General features: G+C 53.0%; 2 protein-coding genes across 3 annotated transcripts; both read right to left on the reverse strand.

The window, feature by feature from the left end:
• Positions 1 to 6,018: 6,018 nt before the first annotated feature.
• LOC310894608 (uncharacterized protein) lies at positions 6,019 to 10,159 on the reverse strand. Its single transcript, XM_083824948.1, has 3 exons — positions 8,989 to 10,159; positions 8,270 to 8,854; positions 6,019 to 8,172 (listed from the first exon to the last, which is right to left on the reverse strand). The coding sequence occupies exons 2-3, from the start codon at positions 8,337 to 8,339 to the stop codon at positions 7,559 to 7,561; spliced, it is 684 nt and encodes a 227-aa protein (XP_083681074.1). The 5' UTR covers positions 8,340 to 8,854; positions 8,989 to 10,159; the 3' UTR covers positions 6,019 to 7,558.
• Positions 10,160 to 15,145: 4,986 nt separating this feature from the next.
• On the reverse strand, positions 15,146 to 18,665 carry LOC310895759 (uncharacterized protein). Of its 2 annotated transcripts, none has more exons than XM_083827380.1 (3): positions 17,523 to 18,665; positions 16,764 to 17,430; positions 15,146 to 16,666 (listed from the first exon to the last, which is right to left on the reverse strand). In XM_083827380.1, the coding sequence occupies exons 1-3, from the start codon at positions 17,572 to 17,574 to the stop codon at positions 16,567 to 16,569; spliced, it is 819 nt and encodes a 272-aa protein (XP_083683506.1). In that variant the 5' UTR covers positions 17,575 to 18,665; the 3' UTR covers positions 15,146 to 16,566. The 2 variants fall into 2 exon arrangements, with proteins under 2 accessions (XP_083683506.1, XP_083683507.1); XM_083827381.1 differs by having other exon boundaries at positions 17,512 to 18,665.
• Positions 18,666 to 21,044: the final 2,379 nt, after the last annotated feature.

The raw sequence follows: 21,044 nt of genomic DNA on the forward strand, positions 1-21,044 counted from the left end.
ACCGAGAGAGTATTGGTTGAGGTGATCGCTGGGTTTCTGCCATAGTGGGGTTCCCAGTAGGCACAGTAGTAGGTAGCAGCAGCATCCGGAGCTATGTTTTTTATTGTAAGAGTACAAATTTTCTGGTTAGAAGCCCTTTCAACAGAATACATACGCCCTTGGAAGCTCTTATCCTCTATTTTTATCCCAGTTGAAATGTAGAACATCCACTCTGGAGCTTTATTTTCCTTCTGTTGGTACCAGTGTATGATGATGTTATCAAAATTTGCAGAGATGTCTTTAAAATGACATTGCAGACGTGTACTTCTTTCAGACTTTGTAATGGATATAGGGGTCTGTATGGGAATTTCCTGTGCAAATCCATCTAGAAAAAAAAATAGTAGAAATTAAGTTTTTAAGTCAGTGACAGTCAGTAGCAATAAGTGACTTGGGAAAATATACGTTAGTGAAACCACGTTTGCCTGTGAGGGAATGCAAGATAAAGTAAAAAACACTTACCAGACCAAGCAGCGGTGGCCACAAGCGCTGCCAGCAGCAGCATGTTTGCTTGTCCCGCTCAGCTGAGACTCAGAGGAGAGTGAAAGAGGCCCCAGATGGAGACAGGGTTGAGTGGGAGGAGAAGACGTCTCCAGCGATGGCTCTGGGCACAACTGTGTGGGGCTACGTTTGCAGAGAACCCACTGCAGCCTGGGAAAGGACTTAGACCAGGGAATGCTCACATTGGTGAGGAGGTTGTCATCCCATCTCCTCTTCAGATAAACGTGAGAAAGACTGGGAAGTCCAAGGAGCGTGGCACGTGGAAACTTGAGTCAGAGCTGCTGAGAAGGGGTTGGGAGTGAGAGCAGCTCCAGCCGTACATCAGGGCGTGAAGCTCCCAGCCCAGAGGCCACCCTGGTGGGCGCTGAGTGTGTGCGGTCACCTGTAGTGGGCAGGAGGCATGTCCCCACCCGGTCAGGGACCTCCTCTTGCTGCCTCAGCCTGGCCACCCAGCTGCGGTGTGCCAAAATGCCCCTGTGCCTGTGCTGCCCCCACTGCAGCAGCTCGTGGGGATCAACCTGCAGCAAGCACAGCAGCATCCCCAGGAGTAGGCGCCTGGTCTGTGGTTTTGCGTGGGGAGGAAATGCGCAGCTGCAGGGTTTTGGTTTTGAAGCTGAGATGAGGAGCAAACACTTCTTGGAAAGAAAGAGTGGGAAAGTAAAGCAGAAAACATGTCCCAGGTGCAGGACCCTGTATGTCCCCCCTCACACATCACGAGGTTCCTGTCAGCCCATTTCTCCAGCCTGACGAGGTGCCTCTGGATGGCAGCATGACCCTCCTCACATTTCCCCCACTGCTCCCAAAGTCTAAATCTACTCTCTTTTATTTTAACACTGTTATACCTTTTCCCATCACTACCCTTGTCCTATCGCCATACTCCCTCATAAAGAGCTGTCCTGTAGGCCCCTCTCCCTGCAGAATAGGTTTCCCCAAGTCCCATCCAACCTGGCCTTGAACCCTTGCAGTTATGGAGCATCCACAATTTCTCTGGGCAGCCTGTTGCACTACCTCAGTGTCCTCATAGGACATAGACTCTCAGGTCTCCCCGGAGCCTTCTGTTCTCCAGGCTGAACAACCCCAGCTCTCTCGGCCTCTCTCCATAGGAGAGGTGCTGCAGCCCTCTGATCCTCCTCATGGCTCTCCTCTGCACTCATGCCATGTCTCTCTAATGCCATGCAGCCCAGAGCAGGACCCAGCGCTCCAGGTGGGGCCTCCCCAGCGCCAAGCAAAGGGAAAGGATCACCTCCCTCAGCCTGCTGGCAGCGCTTTGCTTCATGCAGCTCAGGGTACTGACAGCCATCTTGGTAGCATAGGCACATGGCTGCCTCCTGGTCAACTTGGTGTCCACCAGGACCCCAAGGCCTTTTCTGCAAACCTGATCTCCAGCTGGCTGGCCCTCTGCTGTCCAGAGTTGTTCCTCTCCAGGAGCAGGACTCTGCACGGCCCCTTCCCAGACATGGTGAGGTTGCTGTCAGCCCATTTCTCCATCCTGACGGGGTGCCTCTGGATGGAGCATGACCCTCCCCACGTATCCCCTACTCCTCCCAGGTTGGTGTTGTCAATAAACGTGCTGAGGGTACACTCTGTCCCATCATCCAAAGCATTAAGGAAGATGTTAGAAAGTACTGGACCCAGAACTGACTCCCGAGGTACACTGCTAGTTCATGGCCTCCAGGAGGACTTTGCACCTCTGATCACCACCCTTGGGGCCCAACTGCTCAGCCCATCTTTCTGTCTCCTCCTCCAGCCCATCACATCAGCAGCCTTTCCCTTAGGCTCTTAGGGGTGACAGTGTCAAGGGCTTTAATGAAGTGCCCAGACTACCTGCGCTGGTCTCCCCTCATCTAGCAGGCTGGTCATTTCATTGTAGAAGTGTACGAGATTGGTCAAGAATGATTTCTCCGTGGTGAATCCATGCTGACTCCTAATGACGATCTCCTTGCCGTCTGTCTCCGTTTCTTGGAGGCATAGCCCATGGCTGAGGACTTCACTTCTCTTCTGGAAACCTCAGGGGAGAAACTATGATGATAAAAGTGGAGTTCCTGGTCTGTTGTAGGACTTTGTAGGGACTGAAATGCCAAGGAAGACAGCAGAGAAATGGGAAGGAAAGTCTACCAAATCATGCAGTCTACTCTCCTTGTTTCACACACACAACTCATTTCAAGAGAGAGTACCAAATGTATGGAGATATCTTGGTCTGCTTGCTCCATGGATTCCAGTAAAGAATAGAAATCTTCAGCTGCTGTTTGTTCACTAGGCACAGACAGGCTGTGTACACTGTCAGGTGAGTGCTTTTCGTACTTCCAAGTCTTCATCTTAAGAGCAATGTTCCCTCTTTGTACCCTCAATTGATGGAGACCTGCAGCTTCTGCATGTTACTGATATGTGTCAGTCTGAAAATAATATCCCGATTATTAACATCCTCTATTTAGCAGTTGTCATGCTAGGCTGTTGTTTTTCCTATCCTGCGGCAGAAAATCATCAGAGCAGGGCTGAATGAGGAAGCATCTGCATTTGGGCAGAGTTCAGAGCTTGTGGTTCAGAGTGCCAAGTGCCTTTTTGTATGGTTTATCTTGGCCCATCTAACGCTGTGATGCCTCGATAATAATACCAATATGCACAGTAGTATATGCCAGTGTCCCTCTGGGTTAAGAAATCTATTGTGAGACTATAGAGGGGTTTAGAGGCATGTTTCCACACTTGATACTTTCGTCCATCTGTGCCGTCATCAAACGTAGGAGTCTTTCCTGACACATAGAGTATTCTCTTGGGCGGCTCTCCGGGAAGCTGCTTGTACCAGTGCACAGTGTCATCACTGCTCAGTTGGCACTCCATTATGGCTGAGCTGCCCTTCATCTGCCTCCGCATTGCCGGGTGTTGCACCGGCACTGCCTGTGCATCTCCACCTGAAAGCGAATAGGGAGAAATTTGGTGAAAATTTGGTGAGGGCTCAGAACGGCTGCAGTCTGGAGCAGGGACAGTGTTCTCCGCACACGGCAAAGATAGGAGAAAGGGAATGGGGCTTACGGGACCAAGAAGAAGCTGCAAGCAGGACGGGCAGCAGCAGCATGCTGCCTGCTTGGGTGAACCGTGGAACTGAAGTAGGGGCAGGAACGTTATAAAGCCCTCCAGGAGGAGGAGTCAAACAGCTCTGGGGAGGAAATGACTCATTTGGCACACCCAAGGGTAGTGCCCCAACTCCTAGCCATTGGTTTGGGAGGGGATGGGGAGGGCAGGGAACAGGGTGTTGCTGCTGCTTAATTTTTTTTTGACAAACTAAATCACAGCAATAACAATGTAAAAGGGTCCATACCCAAGCTACTACCGACCTCAGCAGAGTCAGTGTAGTCATTTTGCGGGACCTGAAAACACCCAAAATACCTGGAAAGCCGGTCATTTCCCCTGCATCAGGAGACAAACCAAGTGTGGGAGAGGCTGACTCCTGGCTTATGAGAAATCCTAGCAAGGTACGGGGATCTTCTTCTCATTTCATCTGTGTTTTGACTGAATAGTCTGTCTTGCAAAGGTCTGAGCCCTCATAGTGACTGCCAGTCCAAGAATGGCTTCTTGCTCCCACCAGCTGCAAAATCCTGTTCCTAATACAAAATGTGAGAAAAGTGCCTGATGGAAGCGCTGCTTTCACATCAGAAAGGCTTTTAATCATTTCCTGGTGAAGCACTTGGCATCTGTAGCTCTTAGATCATTAAACGCCATGCTGCTAGTTTCCTGCCTTCATGGCAAAGCAGTCTGAAGTGAAAACCTGTTGCTATTGGAAAAGAGGTTTGTGGCTATGTGAGTGGGGGCAAAATATGGATTTGGTAGCAGGGGGGCTGCAGGGGTGGCCTGTGTGAGAAGAGTCCAGGAGCTGCCCCATGTCAGGTAAGAGCCAGCTCCAGATGGCTCTGAAAGAGACCTGCCCCTGACCCACCACTGTTTGGGCCTCTGTGAGAGCAGATTCTAGAAAGGGAAGAAAAAAAGAAGAGCTGCACAACATCAGCTGGGAGAGCAAAGAGTGTGCACCAGTCCTGCAGCCCCAAGGTGTGCGCAGCAGGAGGCCAGAAGGTGCTCCAGGCACGCAACAGCAGTTCCCCTGTGGCCTGTGGAGAGGCTTCTGGTGGAGCAGGCTGTCCCCCTGCAGCCCATGGGTCCCACATGGAGCAGATCTCCACGCTGCAGCCTGTGGAGAGGAGCCCACGCAGGAGCAGGGAGTCTGGGGGGAGCTGCTGCCCGTGGGGGACCCGTGCTGGAGCAGCTTGCTCCTGGGGGATGGACCCCGTGGTACGGAGCCATGTGGGAGCAGTTCTTGAAGAGCTGCTGCCTGTGGGCAGCCCCCGCAGGCTCAGTTTGGGAAGGACGGCATCCCTTGGGAGGGACCCCACGTGGAGCAGGGGCAGGGAGTGACCGTGAGGGATCGGCTGAGAGAGCAGCATTTGGGACAGACCACAGTCCCCAGTCTTACAAGACCAAATGGATGTGGCCAGAACAGCTGGCAGCAGTAACATGCTTACGCATTAAGTGGGGTCTTCACTTGGGTAACAAATCTAACTTTTTACGGAAATGAATACGGGGTGGGTGGGAGAGGAGGTGGTTCATTTCAGCGGTATTCAATAGCAGGTCTCTTGCTGATCCCTGCATCCCAGGCTCAGAAAATGTCGGAACTGCGGAGGTTGCCAAGGGACTCTTAAGGCCCTCAAGTCCAACCCCTATTCAAGCAGGGTCACCTAGAGCAGGTGGCCCAGGACTGTCCAGTGGGTCCTGACGGAGGCTCCACCTCCTCTCGGGACAACCTTTTCCAGTGTTGGACTGCTCTCATGGTAAGAAAGTTTTTCCTTGTGCTCAGATTTATTTTCATTTCATTTGAATTTCAGTTGGAGCCCATTGCCTCACAGGGCACCACGTATAGGAGCCTGACTCTTGGCCCTTTCCACCCCCCCCCCTTCTTGGGATTTGTAGATATTGAGGGGCTCTCTGGACTGAAGAGTCCCAGCTTTTTCAGCCTTCCTCTTTGGAGAGATGCCCCCGTCCCTTCATCATCGTCATGGATCGTTACTGGACTGTCCCCAGGATGTCCATTTCTCTCTAGTACTGGGGAGCCCAGAGCTGGACTCAGCGCTCCAGGTGGGGCCTCCCCAGTGCCGAGCAGTGGAGAAGGATCACCTCCCTCAGCCTGCTGGCAGCACTTTGCCTCACGCAGCTCAGGGTACTGACAGCCATCTTGGCAGCAAGGGCACAATGTTTACTCTCATTCCTTCGCTAGACATCCAGCCAGGTCCTTTTCTGCATAGCTGCTTTCCAGCCGGCTGGCCATGTGTGGCCCAGGGCTCCCAGGTTAGATCTTCACTGCAAATATGCCCCTTCCGTGCTCTCTCCCTGACCTTTCCTTGTTTTTTGCTAGCTCAGACCATGGTGGGAAAACATCCACCTTCAGCAAAGATTGTGTAAGCGGTGCTGCACCGCTGAGTTGTTTAAGCACCCGCTGAGGCTGCAGCGTGCTGCATGCCTGTTCTATTTGTCAACTCTTCAGACTTCCTTCCTTCAGTGGAAGGGACGCCCCAGGAGGGACGTTTTAGGAGCTGAGAGGTGGGTGCAGGAAGGTAACGTTGGTTCCCTGCGTTTGAGAGGAAGCTTGCCACTCAGGCTGCAGCCACCTTTCTGTACAGGCTGCCTATGATCTTCTTGCTGTGTGAGACTGCCAGTAGGCACAGTAGTAGGTACCTTCATCATCCTCACGTGTGTCTTTGACCGATAGAGTGCAGGTATTTTTGCCTCTTTTAGAAGAATGGTACTTGTCCTTGTAGGAATCCTTGTCGTAATTAATCTGTGCTGTTGAGGTCACATACAGAAGCCGTTCAGGAGCCCTGGTGGGTATATGTCGGTACCAATGGATGTAAGCAGCCTGGAAGTTACCTATGGCCTCGACTTTGCAATCAATCACTGCAGTCGTAGATGTCCTTTTGGTGAGAGATGGCTGACGCTGTTGCAGGAGCACTTGTGCTTGCCCGTCGAACAGAAGGAGAGAAAATAATACAACGAGCACTGTCAGCCGCCTGCTCACAGCCGTATGGACGAGAGCCGCTTGCCGCTGCTCCACACGCTGCCCTCCTGAGAGGGGGAACGTGCACGACCAGGCTGCAGCCAGGGCCAGGACCGGCAGCAGCAGCATCCCGATGGCGCTCGCTCGTCGCTGGCTGTGGGAGAAAAATGCTGCCTCTGCAGCAGGGCCAGGGGGCTGTGCCTGACGAGAGGATGTGACTCGCTTGGGGGCCTTCAGGAGAGGGGCCCCAGGAAGCAGGCAGGTAATGCTGCAGGAAAGCAGCTCCGCCAAGCCCTGCTGAATGTCAGCGGTCGTTTATAAAGGGATTTTATAGTCTGGAGCAACCTACTGCTGCTTCCAGAGTAGTTGGAAGCTGCTAAGCAGTACCTGGGCTCAGAGGTTTTTCCTAAGGTCCGTGGCCAACACAAGGAAGGAGAAGCAAGACAGTGGAGCTGAATGCATTTGAAGGCTGTCCAGTGACTGCCCGTCGCACCATCTGAATGCCAAAGGCCAGGAAAATGCACGGCAGCCCCTTGGGAGCTCAGAAGCAGGCCTGCTGCCCTTGCAGGTTCTTCTTGTCGCAGGTGAGGTGTGATGCTGCGCCCCAGGGTAGCACCTGCAAATGCTGGGGGCTATACGAGGAAACTCAGATGTTTTAGACCCCAGAGTGGGTTAGCATAAAATAACGATGATCTGGGAGAGCAAAGTAGGGCATCTGTTCTATGCTGTTGATAGCCCTTCTGCAGAGACCAGGTCACTGCTACTTCCCTTGGAGAGAAAACGGAACCGATTCCCACATCTCTGTTGTCCAATTGTTATTTTATTTAGGGCAGCCAGGTCTTAATTCTTCCTGTTCTCTCTTCTCCCCGCCTCCCTCCAGCCATCCAAAAAGTGTTTTCCAGCTCGATAGGGGCACTCTGCTCTTGTACGGTTGTGACAGGAATCTGAGCTTTCCCTCTTCTGTGAGGTGCGACTCATACCTCAGTGCTAAATGTGCAGCCAGGTTTTTCTTCTTCCTGTTCTCTCTTTCTCCTGCCATACCTGGGGAAATCCCTTTTTGTTGCTGAACTGAAACGACTTCTCTGCTGGTACCAGCCACAGCGAGCATCTGCACTGCCTACGGCAGCCCCGAAGCGCCTTTGGTGCCCGGCTGCCTGAGAAGTGTGCTCGATGGGTTCGGGGCTGATGGGGAGGCAGGGCGGGCACGTTCCTTGAGGTTTTGGGGACTTTCAGGGTGTGGTCCAGGAAGGGAAGCACATCTTTGTGCAGGCTGCTTATGGCTCTCTGCTGCTGTGCATCCCACCTGGCGCAGTAGTAGGTAGCAGCGTCTTGCAGGGTGACTTTGCTCACCGTCAGGGTGCAGACAGATTTGTCCAGGTCCTTCTCGATGCTGAATTTCCCCCCATCGGCCTCGTTCCCAAGAAAGAGCCTGGATGCCATGTAGGCAACGCGCTCGGGAGCTGCCCCAGGCCTCTTGCGGTACCAGTGAATGAAAGCTTTGTCAAAGTCGGGGACGGAGACATGGCAGGTGATGAGCACCGTTTTGCTTTCCGGCTTGGTGATGGATACCGGGCTTTGCTGCAAGGCTCGTGCAGGGCCACCTGTGGGAAAGCAAGAGGGAAATTGGGAATGCAAAGCTGAAACAGCAGCAGAGCTTCCCCCGGGATGTGCGGGCGGCAGGGTGAGCAGGGCACATACAAGAGAAAGCAGCTGCCAGGACAAAAGCTCTCAGCAGCCACGTGGTCGCTGCCCTCCGTAGGGCTTCCATGCGGGAACAGGCTCGGGGCCAGAGTCGAGTGGTGGCCAAGCGGATCCGAGCAGCGGAAACCACTTGTCTTGTTGACGTCCAATGAGGCTGTGGCAGCTGCAGGCAGGCTAAAAAGTGAGTTGGGATCTTTCAAATCGTTTGTGGTGGAGCCACCGAGAGAGTATTGGTTGAGGTGATCGCTGGGTTTCTGCCATAGTGGGGTTCCCAGTAGGCACAGTAGTAGGTAGCAGCAGCATCCGGAGCTATGTTTTTTATTGTAAGAGTACAAATTTTCTGGTTAGAAGCCCTTTCAACAGAATACATACGCCCTTGGAAGCTCTTATCCTCTATTTTTATCCCAGTTGAAATGTAGAACATCCACTCTGGAGCTTTATTTTCCTTCTGTTGGTACCAGTGTATGATGATGTTATCAAAATTTGCAGAGATGTCTTTAAAATGACATTGCAGACGTGTACTTCTTTCAGACTTTGTAATGGATATAGGGGTCTGTATGGGAATTTCCTGTGCAAATCCATCTAGAAAAAAAAATAGTAGAAATTAAGTTTTTAAGTCAGTGACAGTCAGTAGCAATAAGTGACTTGGGAAAATATACGTTAGTGAAACCACGTTTGCCTGTGAGGGAATGCAAGATAAAGTAAAAAACACTTACCAGACCAAGCAGCGGTGGCCACAAGCGCTGCCAGCAGCAGCATGTTTGCTTGTCCCGCTCAGCTGAGACTCAGAGGAGAGTGAAAGAGGCCCCAGATGGAGACAGGGTTGAGTGGGAGGAGAAGACGTCTCCAGCGATGGCTCTGGGCACAACTGTGTGGGGCTACGTTTGCAGAGAACCCACTGCAGCCTGGGAAAGGACTTAGACCAGGGAATGCTCACATTGGTGAGGAGGTTGTCATCCCATCTCCTCTTCAGATAAACGTGAGAAAGACTGGGAAGTCCAAGGAGCGTGGCACGTGGAAACTTGAGTCAGAGCTGCTGAGAAGGGGTTGGGAGTGAGAGCAGCTCCAGCCGTACATCAGGGCGTGAAGCTCCCAGCCCAGAGGCCACCCTGGTGGGCGCTGAGTGTGTGCGGTCACCTGTAGTGGGCAGGAGGCATGTCCCCACCCGGTCAGGGACCTCCTCTTGCTGCCTCAGCCTGGCCACCCAGCTGCGGTGTGCCAAAATGCCCCTGTGCCTGTGCTGCCCCCACTGCAGCAGCTCGTGGGGATCAACCTGCAGCAAGCACAGCAGCATCCCCAGGAGTAGGCGCCTGGTCTGTGGTTTTGCGTGGGGAGGAAATGCGCAGCTGCAGGGTTTTGGTTTTGAAGCTGAGATGAGGAGCAAACACTTCTTGGAAAGAAAGAGTGGGAAAGTAAAGCAGAAAACATGTCCCAGGTGCAGGACCCTGTATGTCCCCCCTCACACATCACGAGGTTCCTGTCAGCCCATTTCTCCAGCCTGACGAGGTGCCTCTGGATGGCAGCATGACCCTCCTCACATTTCCCCCACTGCTCCCAAAGTCTAAATCTACTCTCTTTTATTTTAACACTGTTATACCTTTTCCCATCACTACCCTTGTCCTATCGCCATACTCCCTCATAAAGAGCTGTCCTGTAGGCCCCTCTCCCTGCAGAATAGGTTTCCCCAAGTCCCATCCAACCTGGCCTTGAACCCTTGCAGTTATGGAGCATCCACAATTTCTCTGGGCAGCCTGTTGCACTACCTCAGTGTCCTCATAGGACATAGACTCTCAGGTCTCCCCGGAGCCTTCTGTTCTCCAGGCTGAACAACCCCAGCTCTCTCGGCCTCTCTCCATAGGAGAGGTGCTGCAGCCCTCTGATCCTCCTCATGGCTCTCCTCTCCACTCATGCCATGTCTCTCTAATGCCATGCAGCCCAGAGCAGGACCCAGCGCTCCAGGTGGGGCCTCCCCAGCGCCAAGCAAAGGGAAAGGATCACCTCCCTCAGCCTGCTGGCAGCGCTTTGCTTCATGCAGCTCAGGGTACTGACAGCCATCTTGGTAGCATAGGCACATGGCTGCCTCCTGGTCAACTTGGTGTCCACCAGGACCCCAAGGCCTTTTCTGCAAACCTGATCTCCAGCTGGCTGGCCCTCTGCTGTCCAGAGTTGTTCCTCTCCAGGAGCAGGACTCTGCACGGCCCCTTCCCAGACATGGTGAGGTTGCTGTCAGCCCATTTCTCCATCCTGACGGGGTGCCTCTGGATGGAGCATGACCCTCCCCACGTATCCCCTACTCCTCCCAGGTTGGTGTTGTCAATAAACGTGCTGAGGGTACACTCTGTCCCATCATCCAAAGCATTAAGGAAGATGTTAGAAAGTACTGGACCCAGAACTGACTCCCGAGGTACACTGCTAGTTCATGGCCTCCAGGAGGACTTTGCACCTCTGATCACCACCCTTGGGGCCCAACTGCTCAGCCCATCTTTCTGTCTCCTCCTCCAGCCCATCACATCAGCAGCCTTTCCCTTAGGCTCTTAGGGGTGACAGTGTCAAGGGCTTTAATGAAGTGCCCAGACTACCTGCGCTGGTCTCCCCTCATCTAGCAGGCTGGTCATTTCATTGTAGAAGTGTACGAGATTGGTCAAGAATGATTTCTCCGTGGTGAATCCATGCTGACTCCTAATGACGATCTCCTTGCCGTCTGTCTCCGTTTCTTGGAGGCATAGCCCATGGCTGAGGACTTCACTTCTCTTCTGGAAACCTCAGGGGAGAAACTATGATGATAAAAGTGGAGTTCCTGGTCTGTTGTAGGACTTTGTAGGGACTGAAATGCCAAGGAAGACAGCAGAGAAATGGGAAGGAAAGTCTACCAAATCATGCAGTCTACTCTCCTTGTTTCACACACACAACTCATTTCAAGAGAGAGTACCAAATGTATGGAGATATCTTGGTCTGCTTGCTCCATGGATTCCAGTAAAGAATAGAAATCTTCAGCTGCTGTTTGTTCACTAGGCACAGACAGGCTGTGTACACTGTCAGGTGAGTGCTTTTCGTACTTCCAAGTCTTCATCTTAAGAGCAATGTTCCCTCTTTGTACCCTCAATTGATGGAGACCTGCAGCTTCTGCATGTTACTGATATGTGTCAGTCTGAAAATAATATCCCGATTATTAACATCCTCTATTTAGCAGTTGTCATGCTAGGCTGTTGTTTTTCCTATCCTGCGGCAGAAAATCATCAGAGCAGGGCTGAATGAGGAAGCATCTGCATTTGGGCAGAGTTCAGAGCTTGTGGTTCAGAGTGCCAAGTGCCTTTTTGTATGGTTTATCTTGGCCCATCTAACGCTGTGATGCCTCGATAATAATACCAATATGCACAGTAGTATATGCCAGTGTCCCTCTGGGTTAAGAAATCTATTGTGAGACTATAGAGGGGTTTAGAGGCATGTTTCCACACTTGATACTTTCGTCCATCTGTGCCGTCATCAAACGTAGGAGTCTTTCCTGACACATAGAGTATTCTCTTGGGCGGCTCTCCGGGAAGCTGCTTGTACCAGTGCACAGTGTCATCACTGCTCAGTTGGCACTCCATTATGGCTGAGCTGCCCTTCATCTGCCTCCGCATTGCCGGGTGTTGCACCGGCACTGCCTGTGCATCTCCACCTGAAAGCGAATAGGGAGAAATTTGGTGAAAATTTGGTGAGGGCTCAGAACGGCTGCAGTCTGGAGCAGGGACAGTGTTCTCCGCACACGGCAAAGATAGGAGAAAGGGAATGGGGCTTACGGGACCAAGAAGAAGCTGCAAGCAGGACGGGCAGCAGCAGCATGCTGCCTGCTTGGGTGAACCGTGGAACTGAAGTAGGGGCAGGAACGTTATAAAGCCCTCCAGGAGGAGAAGGAGTCAAACAGCTCTGGGGAGGAAATGACTCATTTGGCACACCCAAGGGTAGTGCCCCAACTCCTAGCCATTGGTTTGGGAGGGGATGGGGAGGGCAGGGAACAGGGTGTTGCTGCTGCTTAATTTTTTTTTGACAAACTAAATCACAGCAATAACAATGTAAAAGGGTCCATACCCAAGCTACTACCGACCTCAGCAGAGTCAGTGTAGTCATTTTGCGGGACCTGAAAACACCCAAAATACCTGGAAAGCCGGTCATTTCCCCTGCATCAGGAGACAAACCAAGTGTGGGAGAGGCTGACTCCTGGCTTATGAGAAATCCTAGCAAGGTACGGGGATCTTCTTCTCATTTCATCTGTGTTTTGACTGAATAGTCTGTCTTGCAAAGGTCTGAGCCCTCATAGTGACTGCCAGTCCAAGAATGGCTTCTTGCTCCCACCAGCTGCAAAATCCTGTTCCTAATACAAAATGTGAGAAAAGTGCCTGATGGAAGCGCTGCTTTCACATCAGAAAGGCTTTTAATCATTTCCTGGTGAAGCACTTGGCATCTGTAGCTCTTAGATCATTAAACGCCATGCTGCTAGTTTCCTGCCTTCATGGCAAAGCAGTCTGAAGTGAAAACCTGTTGCTATTGGAAAAGAGGTTTGTGGCTATGTGAGTGGGGGCAAAATATGGATTTGGTAGCAGGGGGGCTGCAGGGGTGGCCTGTGTGAGAAGAGTCCAGGAGCTGCCCCATGTCAGGTAAGAGCCAGCTCCAGATGGCTCTGAAAGAGACCTGCCCCTGACCCACCACTGTTTGGGCCTCTGTGAGAGCAGATTCTAGAAAGGGAAGAAAAAAAGAAGAGCTGCACAACATCAGCTGGGAGAGCAAAGAGTGTGCACCAGCCCTGCAGCCCCAAGGTGTGCGCAGCAGGAGGCCAGAAGGTGCTCCAGGCACGCAACAGCAGTTCCCCTGTGGCCTGTGGAGAGGCTTCTGGTGGAGCAGGCTGTCCCCCTGCAGCCCATGGGTCCCACATGGAGCAGATCTCCACGCTGCAGCCTGTGGAGAGGAGCCCACGCAGGAGCAGGGAGTCTGGGGGGAGCTGCTGCCCGTGGGGGACCCGTGCTGGAGCAGCTTGCTCCTGGGGGATGGACCCTGTGGTACGGAGCCATGTGGGAGCAGTTCTTGAAGAGCTGCTGCCTGTGGGCAGCCCCCGCAGGCTCAGTTTGGGAAGGACGGCATCCCGTGGGAGGGACCCCACGTGGAGCAGGGGCAGGGAGTGACCGTGAGGGATCGGCTGAGAGAGCAGCATTTGGGACAGACCACAGTCCCCAGTCTTACAAGACCAAATGGATGTGGCCAGAACAGCTGGCAGCAGTAACATGCTTACGCATTAAGTGGGGTCTTCACTTGGGTAACAAATCTAACTTTTTACGGAAATGAATACGGGGTGGGTGGGAGAGGAGGTGGTTCATTTCAGCGGTATTCAATAGCAGGTCTCTTGCTGATCCCTGCATCCCAGGCTCAGAAAATGTCGGAACTGCGGAGGTTGCCAAGGGACTCTTAAGGCCCTCAAGTCCAACCCCTATTCAAGCAGGGTCACCTAGAGCAGGTGGCCCAGGACTGTCCAGTGGGTCCTGATGGAGGCTCCACCTCCTCTCGGGACAACCTTTTCCAGTGTTGGACTGCTCTCATGGTAAGAAAGTTTTTCCTTGTGCTCAGATTTATTTTCATTTCATTTGAATTTCAGTTGGAGCCCATTGCCTCACAGGGCACCACGTATAGGAGCCTGACTCTTGGCCCTTTCCACCCCCCCCCCTTCTTGGGATTTGTAGATATTGAGGGGCTCTCTGGACTGAAGAGTCCCAGCTTTTTCAGCCTTCCTCTTTGGAGAGATGCCCCCGTCCCTTCATCATCGTCATGGATCGTTACTGGACTGTCCCCAGGATGTCCATTTCTCTCTAGTACTGGGGAGCCCAGAGCTGGACTCAGCGCTCCAGGTGGGGCCTCCCCAGTGCCGAGCAGTGGAGAAGGATCACCTCCCTCAGCCTGCTGGCAGCACTTTGCCTCACGCAGCTCAGGGTACTGACAGCCATCTTGGCAGCAAGGGCACAATGTTTACTCTCATTCCTTCGCTAGACATCCAGCCAGGTCCTTTTCTGCATAGCTGCTTTCCAGCCGGCTGGCCATGTGTGGCCCAGGGCTCCCAGGTTAGATCTTCACTGCAAATATGCCCCTTCCGTGCTCTCTCCCTGACCTTTCCTTGTTTTTTGCTAGCTCAGACCATGGTGGGAAAACATCCACCTTCAGCAAAGATTGTGTAAGCGGTGCTGCACCGCTGAGTTGTTTAAGCACCCGCTGAGGCTGCAGCGTGCTGCATGCCTGTTCTATTTGTCAACTCTTCAGACTTCCTTCCTTCAGTGGAAGGGACGCCCCAGGAGGGACGTTTTAGGAGCTGAGAGGTGGGTGCAGGAAGGTAACGTTGGTTCCCTGCGTTTGAGAGGAAGCTTGCCACTCAGGCTGCAGCCACCTTTCTGTACAGGCTGCCTATGATCTTCTTGCTGTGTGAGACTGCCAGTAGGCACAGTAGTAGGTACCTTCATCATCCTCACGTATGTCTTTGACCGATAGAGTGCAGGTATTTTTGCCTCTTTTAGAAGAATGGTACTTGTCCTTGTAGGAATCCTTGTCGTAATTAATCTGTGCTGTTGAGGTCACATACAGAAGCCGTTCAGGAGCCCTGGTGGGTATATGTCGGTACCAATGGATGTAAGCAGCCTGGAAGTTACCTATGGCCTCGACTTTGCAATCAATCACTGCAGTCGTAGATGTCCTTTTGGTGAGAGATGGCTGACGCTGTTGCAGGAGCACTTGTGCTTGCCCGTCGAACAGAAGGAGAGAAAATAATACAACGAGCACTGTCAGCCGCCTGCTCACAGCCGTATGGACGAGAGCCGCTTGCCGCTGCTCCACACGCTGCCCTCCTGAGAGGGGGGAACGTGCACGACCAGGCTGCAGCCAGGGCCAGGACCGGCAGCAGCAGCATCCCGATGGCGCTCGCTCGTCGCTGGCTGTGGGAGAAAAATGCTGCCTCTGCAGCAGGGCCAGGGGGCTGTGCCTGACGAGAGGATGTGACTCGCTTGGGGGCCTTCAGGAGAGGGGCCCCAGGAAGCAGGCAGGTAATGCTGCAGGAAAGCAGCTCCGCCAAGCCCTGCTGAATGTCAGCGGTCGTTTATAAAGGGATTTTATAGTCTGGAGCAACCTACTGCTGCTTCCAGAGTAGTTGGAAGCTGCTAAGCAGTACCTGGGCTCAGAGGTTTTTCCTAAGGTCCGTGGCCAACACAAGGAAGGAGAAGCAAGACAGTGGAGCTGAATGCATTTGAAGGCTGTCCAGTGACTGCCCGTCGCACCATCTGAATGCCAAAGGCCAGGAAAATGCACGGCAGCCCCTTGGGAGCTCAGAAGCAGGCCTGCTGCCCTTGCAGGTTCTTCTTGTCGCAGGTGAGGTGTGATGCTGCGCCCCAGGGTAGCACCTGCAAATGCTGGGGGCTATACAAGGAAACTCAGATGTTTTAGACCCCAGAGTGGGTTAGCATAAAATAACGATGATCTGGGAGAGCAAAGTAGGGCATCTGTTCTATGCTGTTGATAGCCCTTCTGCAGAGACCAGGTCACTGCTACTTCCCTTGGAGAGAAAACGGAACCGATTCCCACATCTCTGTTGTCCAATTGTTATTTTATTTAGGGCAGCCAGGTCTTAATTCTTCCTGTTCTCTCTTCTCCCCGCCTCCCTCCAGCCATCCAAAAAGTGTTTTCCAGCTCGATAGGGGCACTCTGCTCTTGTACGGTTGTGACAGGAATCTGAGCTTTCCCTCTTCTGTGAGGTGCGACTCATACCTCAGTGCTAAATGTGCAGCCAGGTTTTTCTTCTTCCTGTTCTCTCTTTCTCCTGCCATACCTGGGGAAATCCCTTTTTGTTGCTGAACTGAAACGACTTCTCTGCTGGTACCAGCCACAGCGAGCATCTGCACTGCCTACGGCAGCCCCGAAGCGCCTTTGGTGCCCGGCTGCCTGAGAAGTGTGCTCGATGGGTTCGGGGCTGATGGGGAGGCAGGGCGGGCACGTTCCTTGAGGTTTTGGGGACTTTCAGGGTGTGGTCCAGGAAGGGAAGCACATCTTTGTGCAGGCTGCTTATGGCTCTCTGCTGCTGTGCATCCCACCTGGCGCAGTAGTAGGTAGCAGCGTCTTGCAGGGTGACTTTGCTCACCGTCAGGGTGCAGACAGATTTGTCCAGGTCCTTCTCGATGCTGAATTTCCCCCCATCGGCCTCGTTCCCAAGAAAGAGCCTGGATGCCATGTAGGCAACGCGCTCGGGAGCTGCCCCAGGCCTCTTGCGGTACCAGTGAATGAAAGCTTTGTCAAAGTCGGGGACGGAGACATGGCAGGTGATGAGCACCGTTTTGCTTTCCGGCTTGGTGATGGATACCGGGCTTTGCTGCAAGGCTCGTGCAGGGCCACCTGTGGGAAAGCAAGAGGGAAATTGGGAATGCAAAGCTGAAACAGCAGCAGAGCTTCCCCCGGGATGTGCGGGCAGCAGGGTGAGCAGGGCACATACAAGAGAAAGCAGCTGCCAGGACAAAAGCTCTCAGCAGCCACGTGGTCGCTGCCCTCCATAGGGCTTCCATGCGGGAACAGGCTCGGGGCCAGAGTCGAGTGGTGGCCAAGCGGATCCGAGCAGCGGAAACCACTTGTCTTGTTGACGTCCAATGAGGCTGTGGCAGCTGCAGGCAGGCTAAAAAGTATGTGGGGGCTGTTCTTTTCCACGTCTTCCACCCTCGGGAGCCCCTGCAGGTGCGCCCAGCCAGGCCAGCAGGAGTCTTCAGCCAGGTGAGGTTTGCAGCCCTCGCCTGCCTGTGGTGGGGAGCACAGCCAGGGTTGTGTGCCAGCTGCTAGAGTGTTTTCTACGGCTGTGCTCTCCCAGTAAGCACAGTAATAGGTGGCTTCCTGCTCCTTTGTGACTCTTCTTATTGTGAGAGTACAGGTGGGCTCCGTCTTCTTCTTCTCGGCCCCAAAAGTTTCACTGTAGGACTGGTTGTAGAAAACAGCCTCCCCTGTCGCCACGTACAGAAGGTGCTGCGGGGCTTCCCCGGGTTTCTGCTGGTACCAGTGAATGTAGGCATTCGTAAAGTCTGACCCTGAGAAATGGCACTCGATCCGCGCAGTGCTGTACGCCACTCTGCGCACGGAAGGTTTTGGCTGCCGGAGGCTTTGCGCAGCTCCATCTGTAAGGGAAATCAGAGGAACAGCGCTGTGGTGACAGCAGGGGCGACCCCCCGAGCACTCCCCAACCCCGCAGCTCGCACCTAAGACTTACAGCAGCAAAGGGCAGCGGCAGCCAGAAGCACCTGCAGCGGCAGCGGCAGCATGCGCGTGGCACGACGTCGAGCCTGCCTCCGTGAACTGGCCCGGGCAGCGTGCGTCCGTCCCCGGCGACAGGGAGGGAGGGATCAGGCACTTGAGGGGCAGAAAGGAGTGGCTCAGGCACCCGGCACCCAATGGCAGCTCCTCTGCGTGGCTCCAGCTCCTGGGGTGCCTGGGGTCTCCTTGGGCCCGTGGGAACTTCCCTGCACGTGCTGGTGCTCTGCAGATGGAAGCCACTGCCCATCGCGGCTCCCCAAATTCAGCCCGGTGTGAGCATCCACAGCTTGTCTTTACGGAAGCTGCCTCGTGGCCAGCTGCACACACTGTAGCACGGTCACAGGTAGGTTGCTGCAGCAGCTCCTTGCCCACTCTTACGGATTTGTGCCTCATTTTTAGCCTGGGTCCCTCTTGCTTCATCTCCACCTGAGTATATCTTTGCTCGTTGGTGGGAGAGACAAGATAAGAGAGTTTCCACCTGAAATCCCTCTTCCTATGGTGTTGTTGGTGGTGGGGAATTTCCCCATGCTGCAAAGGATGCTGCGATGCTTTCAAACTGTTAGTAAAGGCTTCAGTAATTTAAAAATCATAAATATGCACAAAAGCATGCCCAGCCCTCAAATAAGTCTTCTGTTCCCTGTCCCTACCCCTGCCATTTCCCACATCCCTGAGAAAGTGGAATTTCTTTCTACCCATCAGGGGCAACTGTCTTTGTACTTAGCCATCTCCCATGGTCCGGGTGCCACGATACGATTTTAGCACCTGGGATATGTGTCTAGCTCACTAGCTTAAACAGAAACGCTTTGTAAACTGTCATGACATCTTCTGGACATCGGTAGCAATACACTCACATTCCTATTCTTATTTGGTCTTTATATTTGTAAATATTTTTCTAGGTCTTGTGCTTATTTAGTCTCTAATTTTCTCACCAAATCATGTACGCTTCCCAAATCTGATGCTTCACATGGGCACAAGTCTTTTCCTATCGTCTGGCATTTATCAGGCAAGCCCGAATCTTGTGCTTGTCCATTCAGTACTGAGATCTGAACACCTACTGATGAGCAGCCCTCTCCCCCAGCTTGACTCCATCTCCACTGCTTCCCCATTAAGAATGTCTCAGAAATAGGCTTAAAAAATGACAGCTTCCTGATGCTGATGCTACCGGGGTCCTTTCTTGAAGTAGAAACCAGTTGTTTACTCAACGCATAATTTTCCCAGCCCTATCAAGAACGTCCATGTCCTGCTGATTTCTGCCCCCAGATTGATGGGACTTTCTCACTTCAAGTCACAGGGAGTTTTGCCCTCATCTCGGTGGGATTTAGAATGCACTCAACTTTCAAGGGAAAGCTTTATTTAAGTTTTCTGTGTCAAGCCATGGGCTTTGAAAAGCTCCAGGACTACATGCTGAATAATTTCCTGGAACAGCACCATGGAAAATTGCCCCTTTCCAGGAAAGAAATCCTTACAACCAGTTCCCTGCCATGCATGAGGCAAATAAGGGGAAGAGGAAGTGCCGAGGTCGGGTTAGGCATTTGCCTTTCGCCGTTCCCTTTGCACTTGCCACTTGCTCTGTTGAAATCCTGAGCTTTTGGCAGCTGACCCCTCCAAGGAGTGGAGGCTCAGCGCCGAGCCAGTCCCGGCTGTGCAGAGCCTGCGTGTTGAGGCCGGGCGGCTTATCCACACCGGGGGAAGTGAGTTGGGATCTTTCAAATCATTTGTGGTGGAGCCACCGAGAGAGTATTGGTTGAGGTGATCGCTGGGTTTCTGCCATAGTGGGGTTCCCAGTAGGCACAGTAGTAGGTAGCAGCAGCACCCGGAGCTATGTTTTTTATTGTAAGAGTACAAAGTACATCACCCCAGCATAGTGGGGAACAGGAAGAGTTTTCCCTTAGAAATACTTGGGAATGGCAGGCATGATGTTCCCATCACCAAAGTGTTTGTCAGTGGTACATGCTAGTGTCATCTGGAATGACATCCTTTATCATAAGAACACACTGATTCTGGTCAGAAACTCTTTCAGCTCTGTACCTGTCTTTTTGCAAGCCACTTTCCACTGAAGTTTTCCCTTCTGCAAAGAACAGTAGCCTCTGTGGAGCTTCATTCTCCTTCTGTTTATGGCAGAGTATGACAGTACTATCAAACTTGTTGGTAGGCTTTTGATTTCACAGGACATTTGTGAAGTTTTCTTGAACTTGGCGATGGATACAGGGGTCTGTAAGGAAATTTCCTATGCAAATCCATCTAGAAGAAAAAAAAAAAAAGGTGGACCAATCTTGTTAGGTGGAATTCAGAGACTTAGGAATAAGTGCAGCAATGGGCACCCTCTGAGGAAAGGTTGCAAAGTGAGAAGGACAGGGACCTGCCACTGGCCCATCATTGTTTATGCCTCTGTGAGAGCAGACTTAAGAAAGGGAAGAAGAAACTGCTGCACAACAGCAGCTTGGAGAGAGGTGTGAGCACCAGCCCTGCAGCCCCCAAGGCGTGTGCACCAGGAGGGCAGGAGGTGCTCCAGGCACTCAGCAGTGGTTCCCCTGCAGCCTGTGGAGAGGCCCCTGGTGGAGCAGGCTGTCCCCCTGCAGCCCATGGGTCCCACATGGAGCAGATCTCCACGCTGCAGCCTGTGGAGAGGAGCCCACGCAGGAGCAGGGAGTCTGGGGGGAGCTGCTGCCCGTGGGGGACCCGTGCTGGAGCAGCTTGCTCCTGGGGGATGGACCCCATGGTACGGAGCCATGTGGGAGCAGTTCTTGAAGAGCTGCTGCCTGTGGGCAGCCCCCGCAGGCTCAGTTTGGGAAGGACGGCATCCCGTGGGAGGGACCCCACGTGGAGCAGGGGCAGGGAGTGACCGTGAGGGATCGGCTGAGAGAGCAGCATTTGGGACAGACCACAGTCCCCGGTCTTACAAGACCAAATGGATGTGGCCAGAACAGCTGGCAGCAGTAACATGCTTACGCATTAAGTGGGGTCTTCACTTGGGTAACAAATCTAACTTTTTACGGAAATGAATACGGGGTGGGTGGGAGAGGAGGTGGTTCATTTCAGCAGTATTCAATAGCAGGTCTCTTGCTGATCCCTGCATCCCAGGCTCAGAAAATGTCGGAACTGCGGAGGTTGCCAAGGGACTCTTAAGGCCCTCAAGTCCAACCCCTATTCAAGCAGGGTCACCTAGAGCAGGTGGCCCAGGACTGTCCAGTGGGTCCTGATGGAGGCTCCACCTCCTCTCGGGACAACCTTTTCCAGTGTTGGACTGCTCTCATGGTAAGAAAGTTTTTCCTTGTGCTCAGATTTATTTTCATTTCATTTGAATTTCAGTTGGAGCCCATTGCCTCACAGGGCACCACGTATAGGAGCCTGACTCTTGGCCCTTTCCACCCCCCCCCCCTTCTTGGGATTTGTAGATATTGAGGGGCTCTCTGGACTGAAGAGTCCCAGCTTTTTCAGCCTTCCTCTCTGGAGAGATGCCCCCGTCCCTTCATCATCG

This window comes from Anser anser, assembly GCF_964211835.1.
Source record: "Anser anser genome assembly, chromosome: 2".
In the NCBI taxonomy this organism is placed as follows: Eukaryota; Metazoa; Chordata; class Aves; order Anseriformes; family Anatidae; genus Anser; species Anser anser.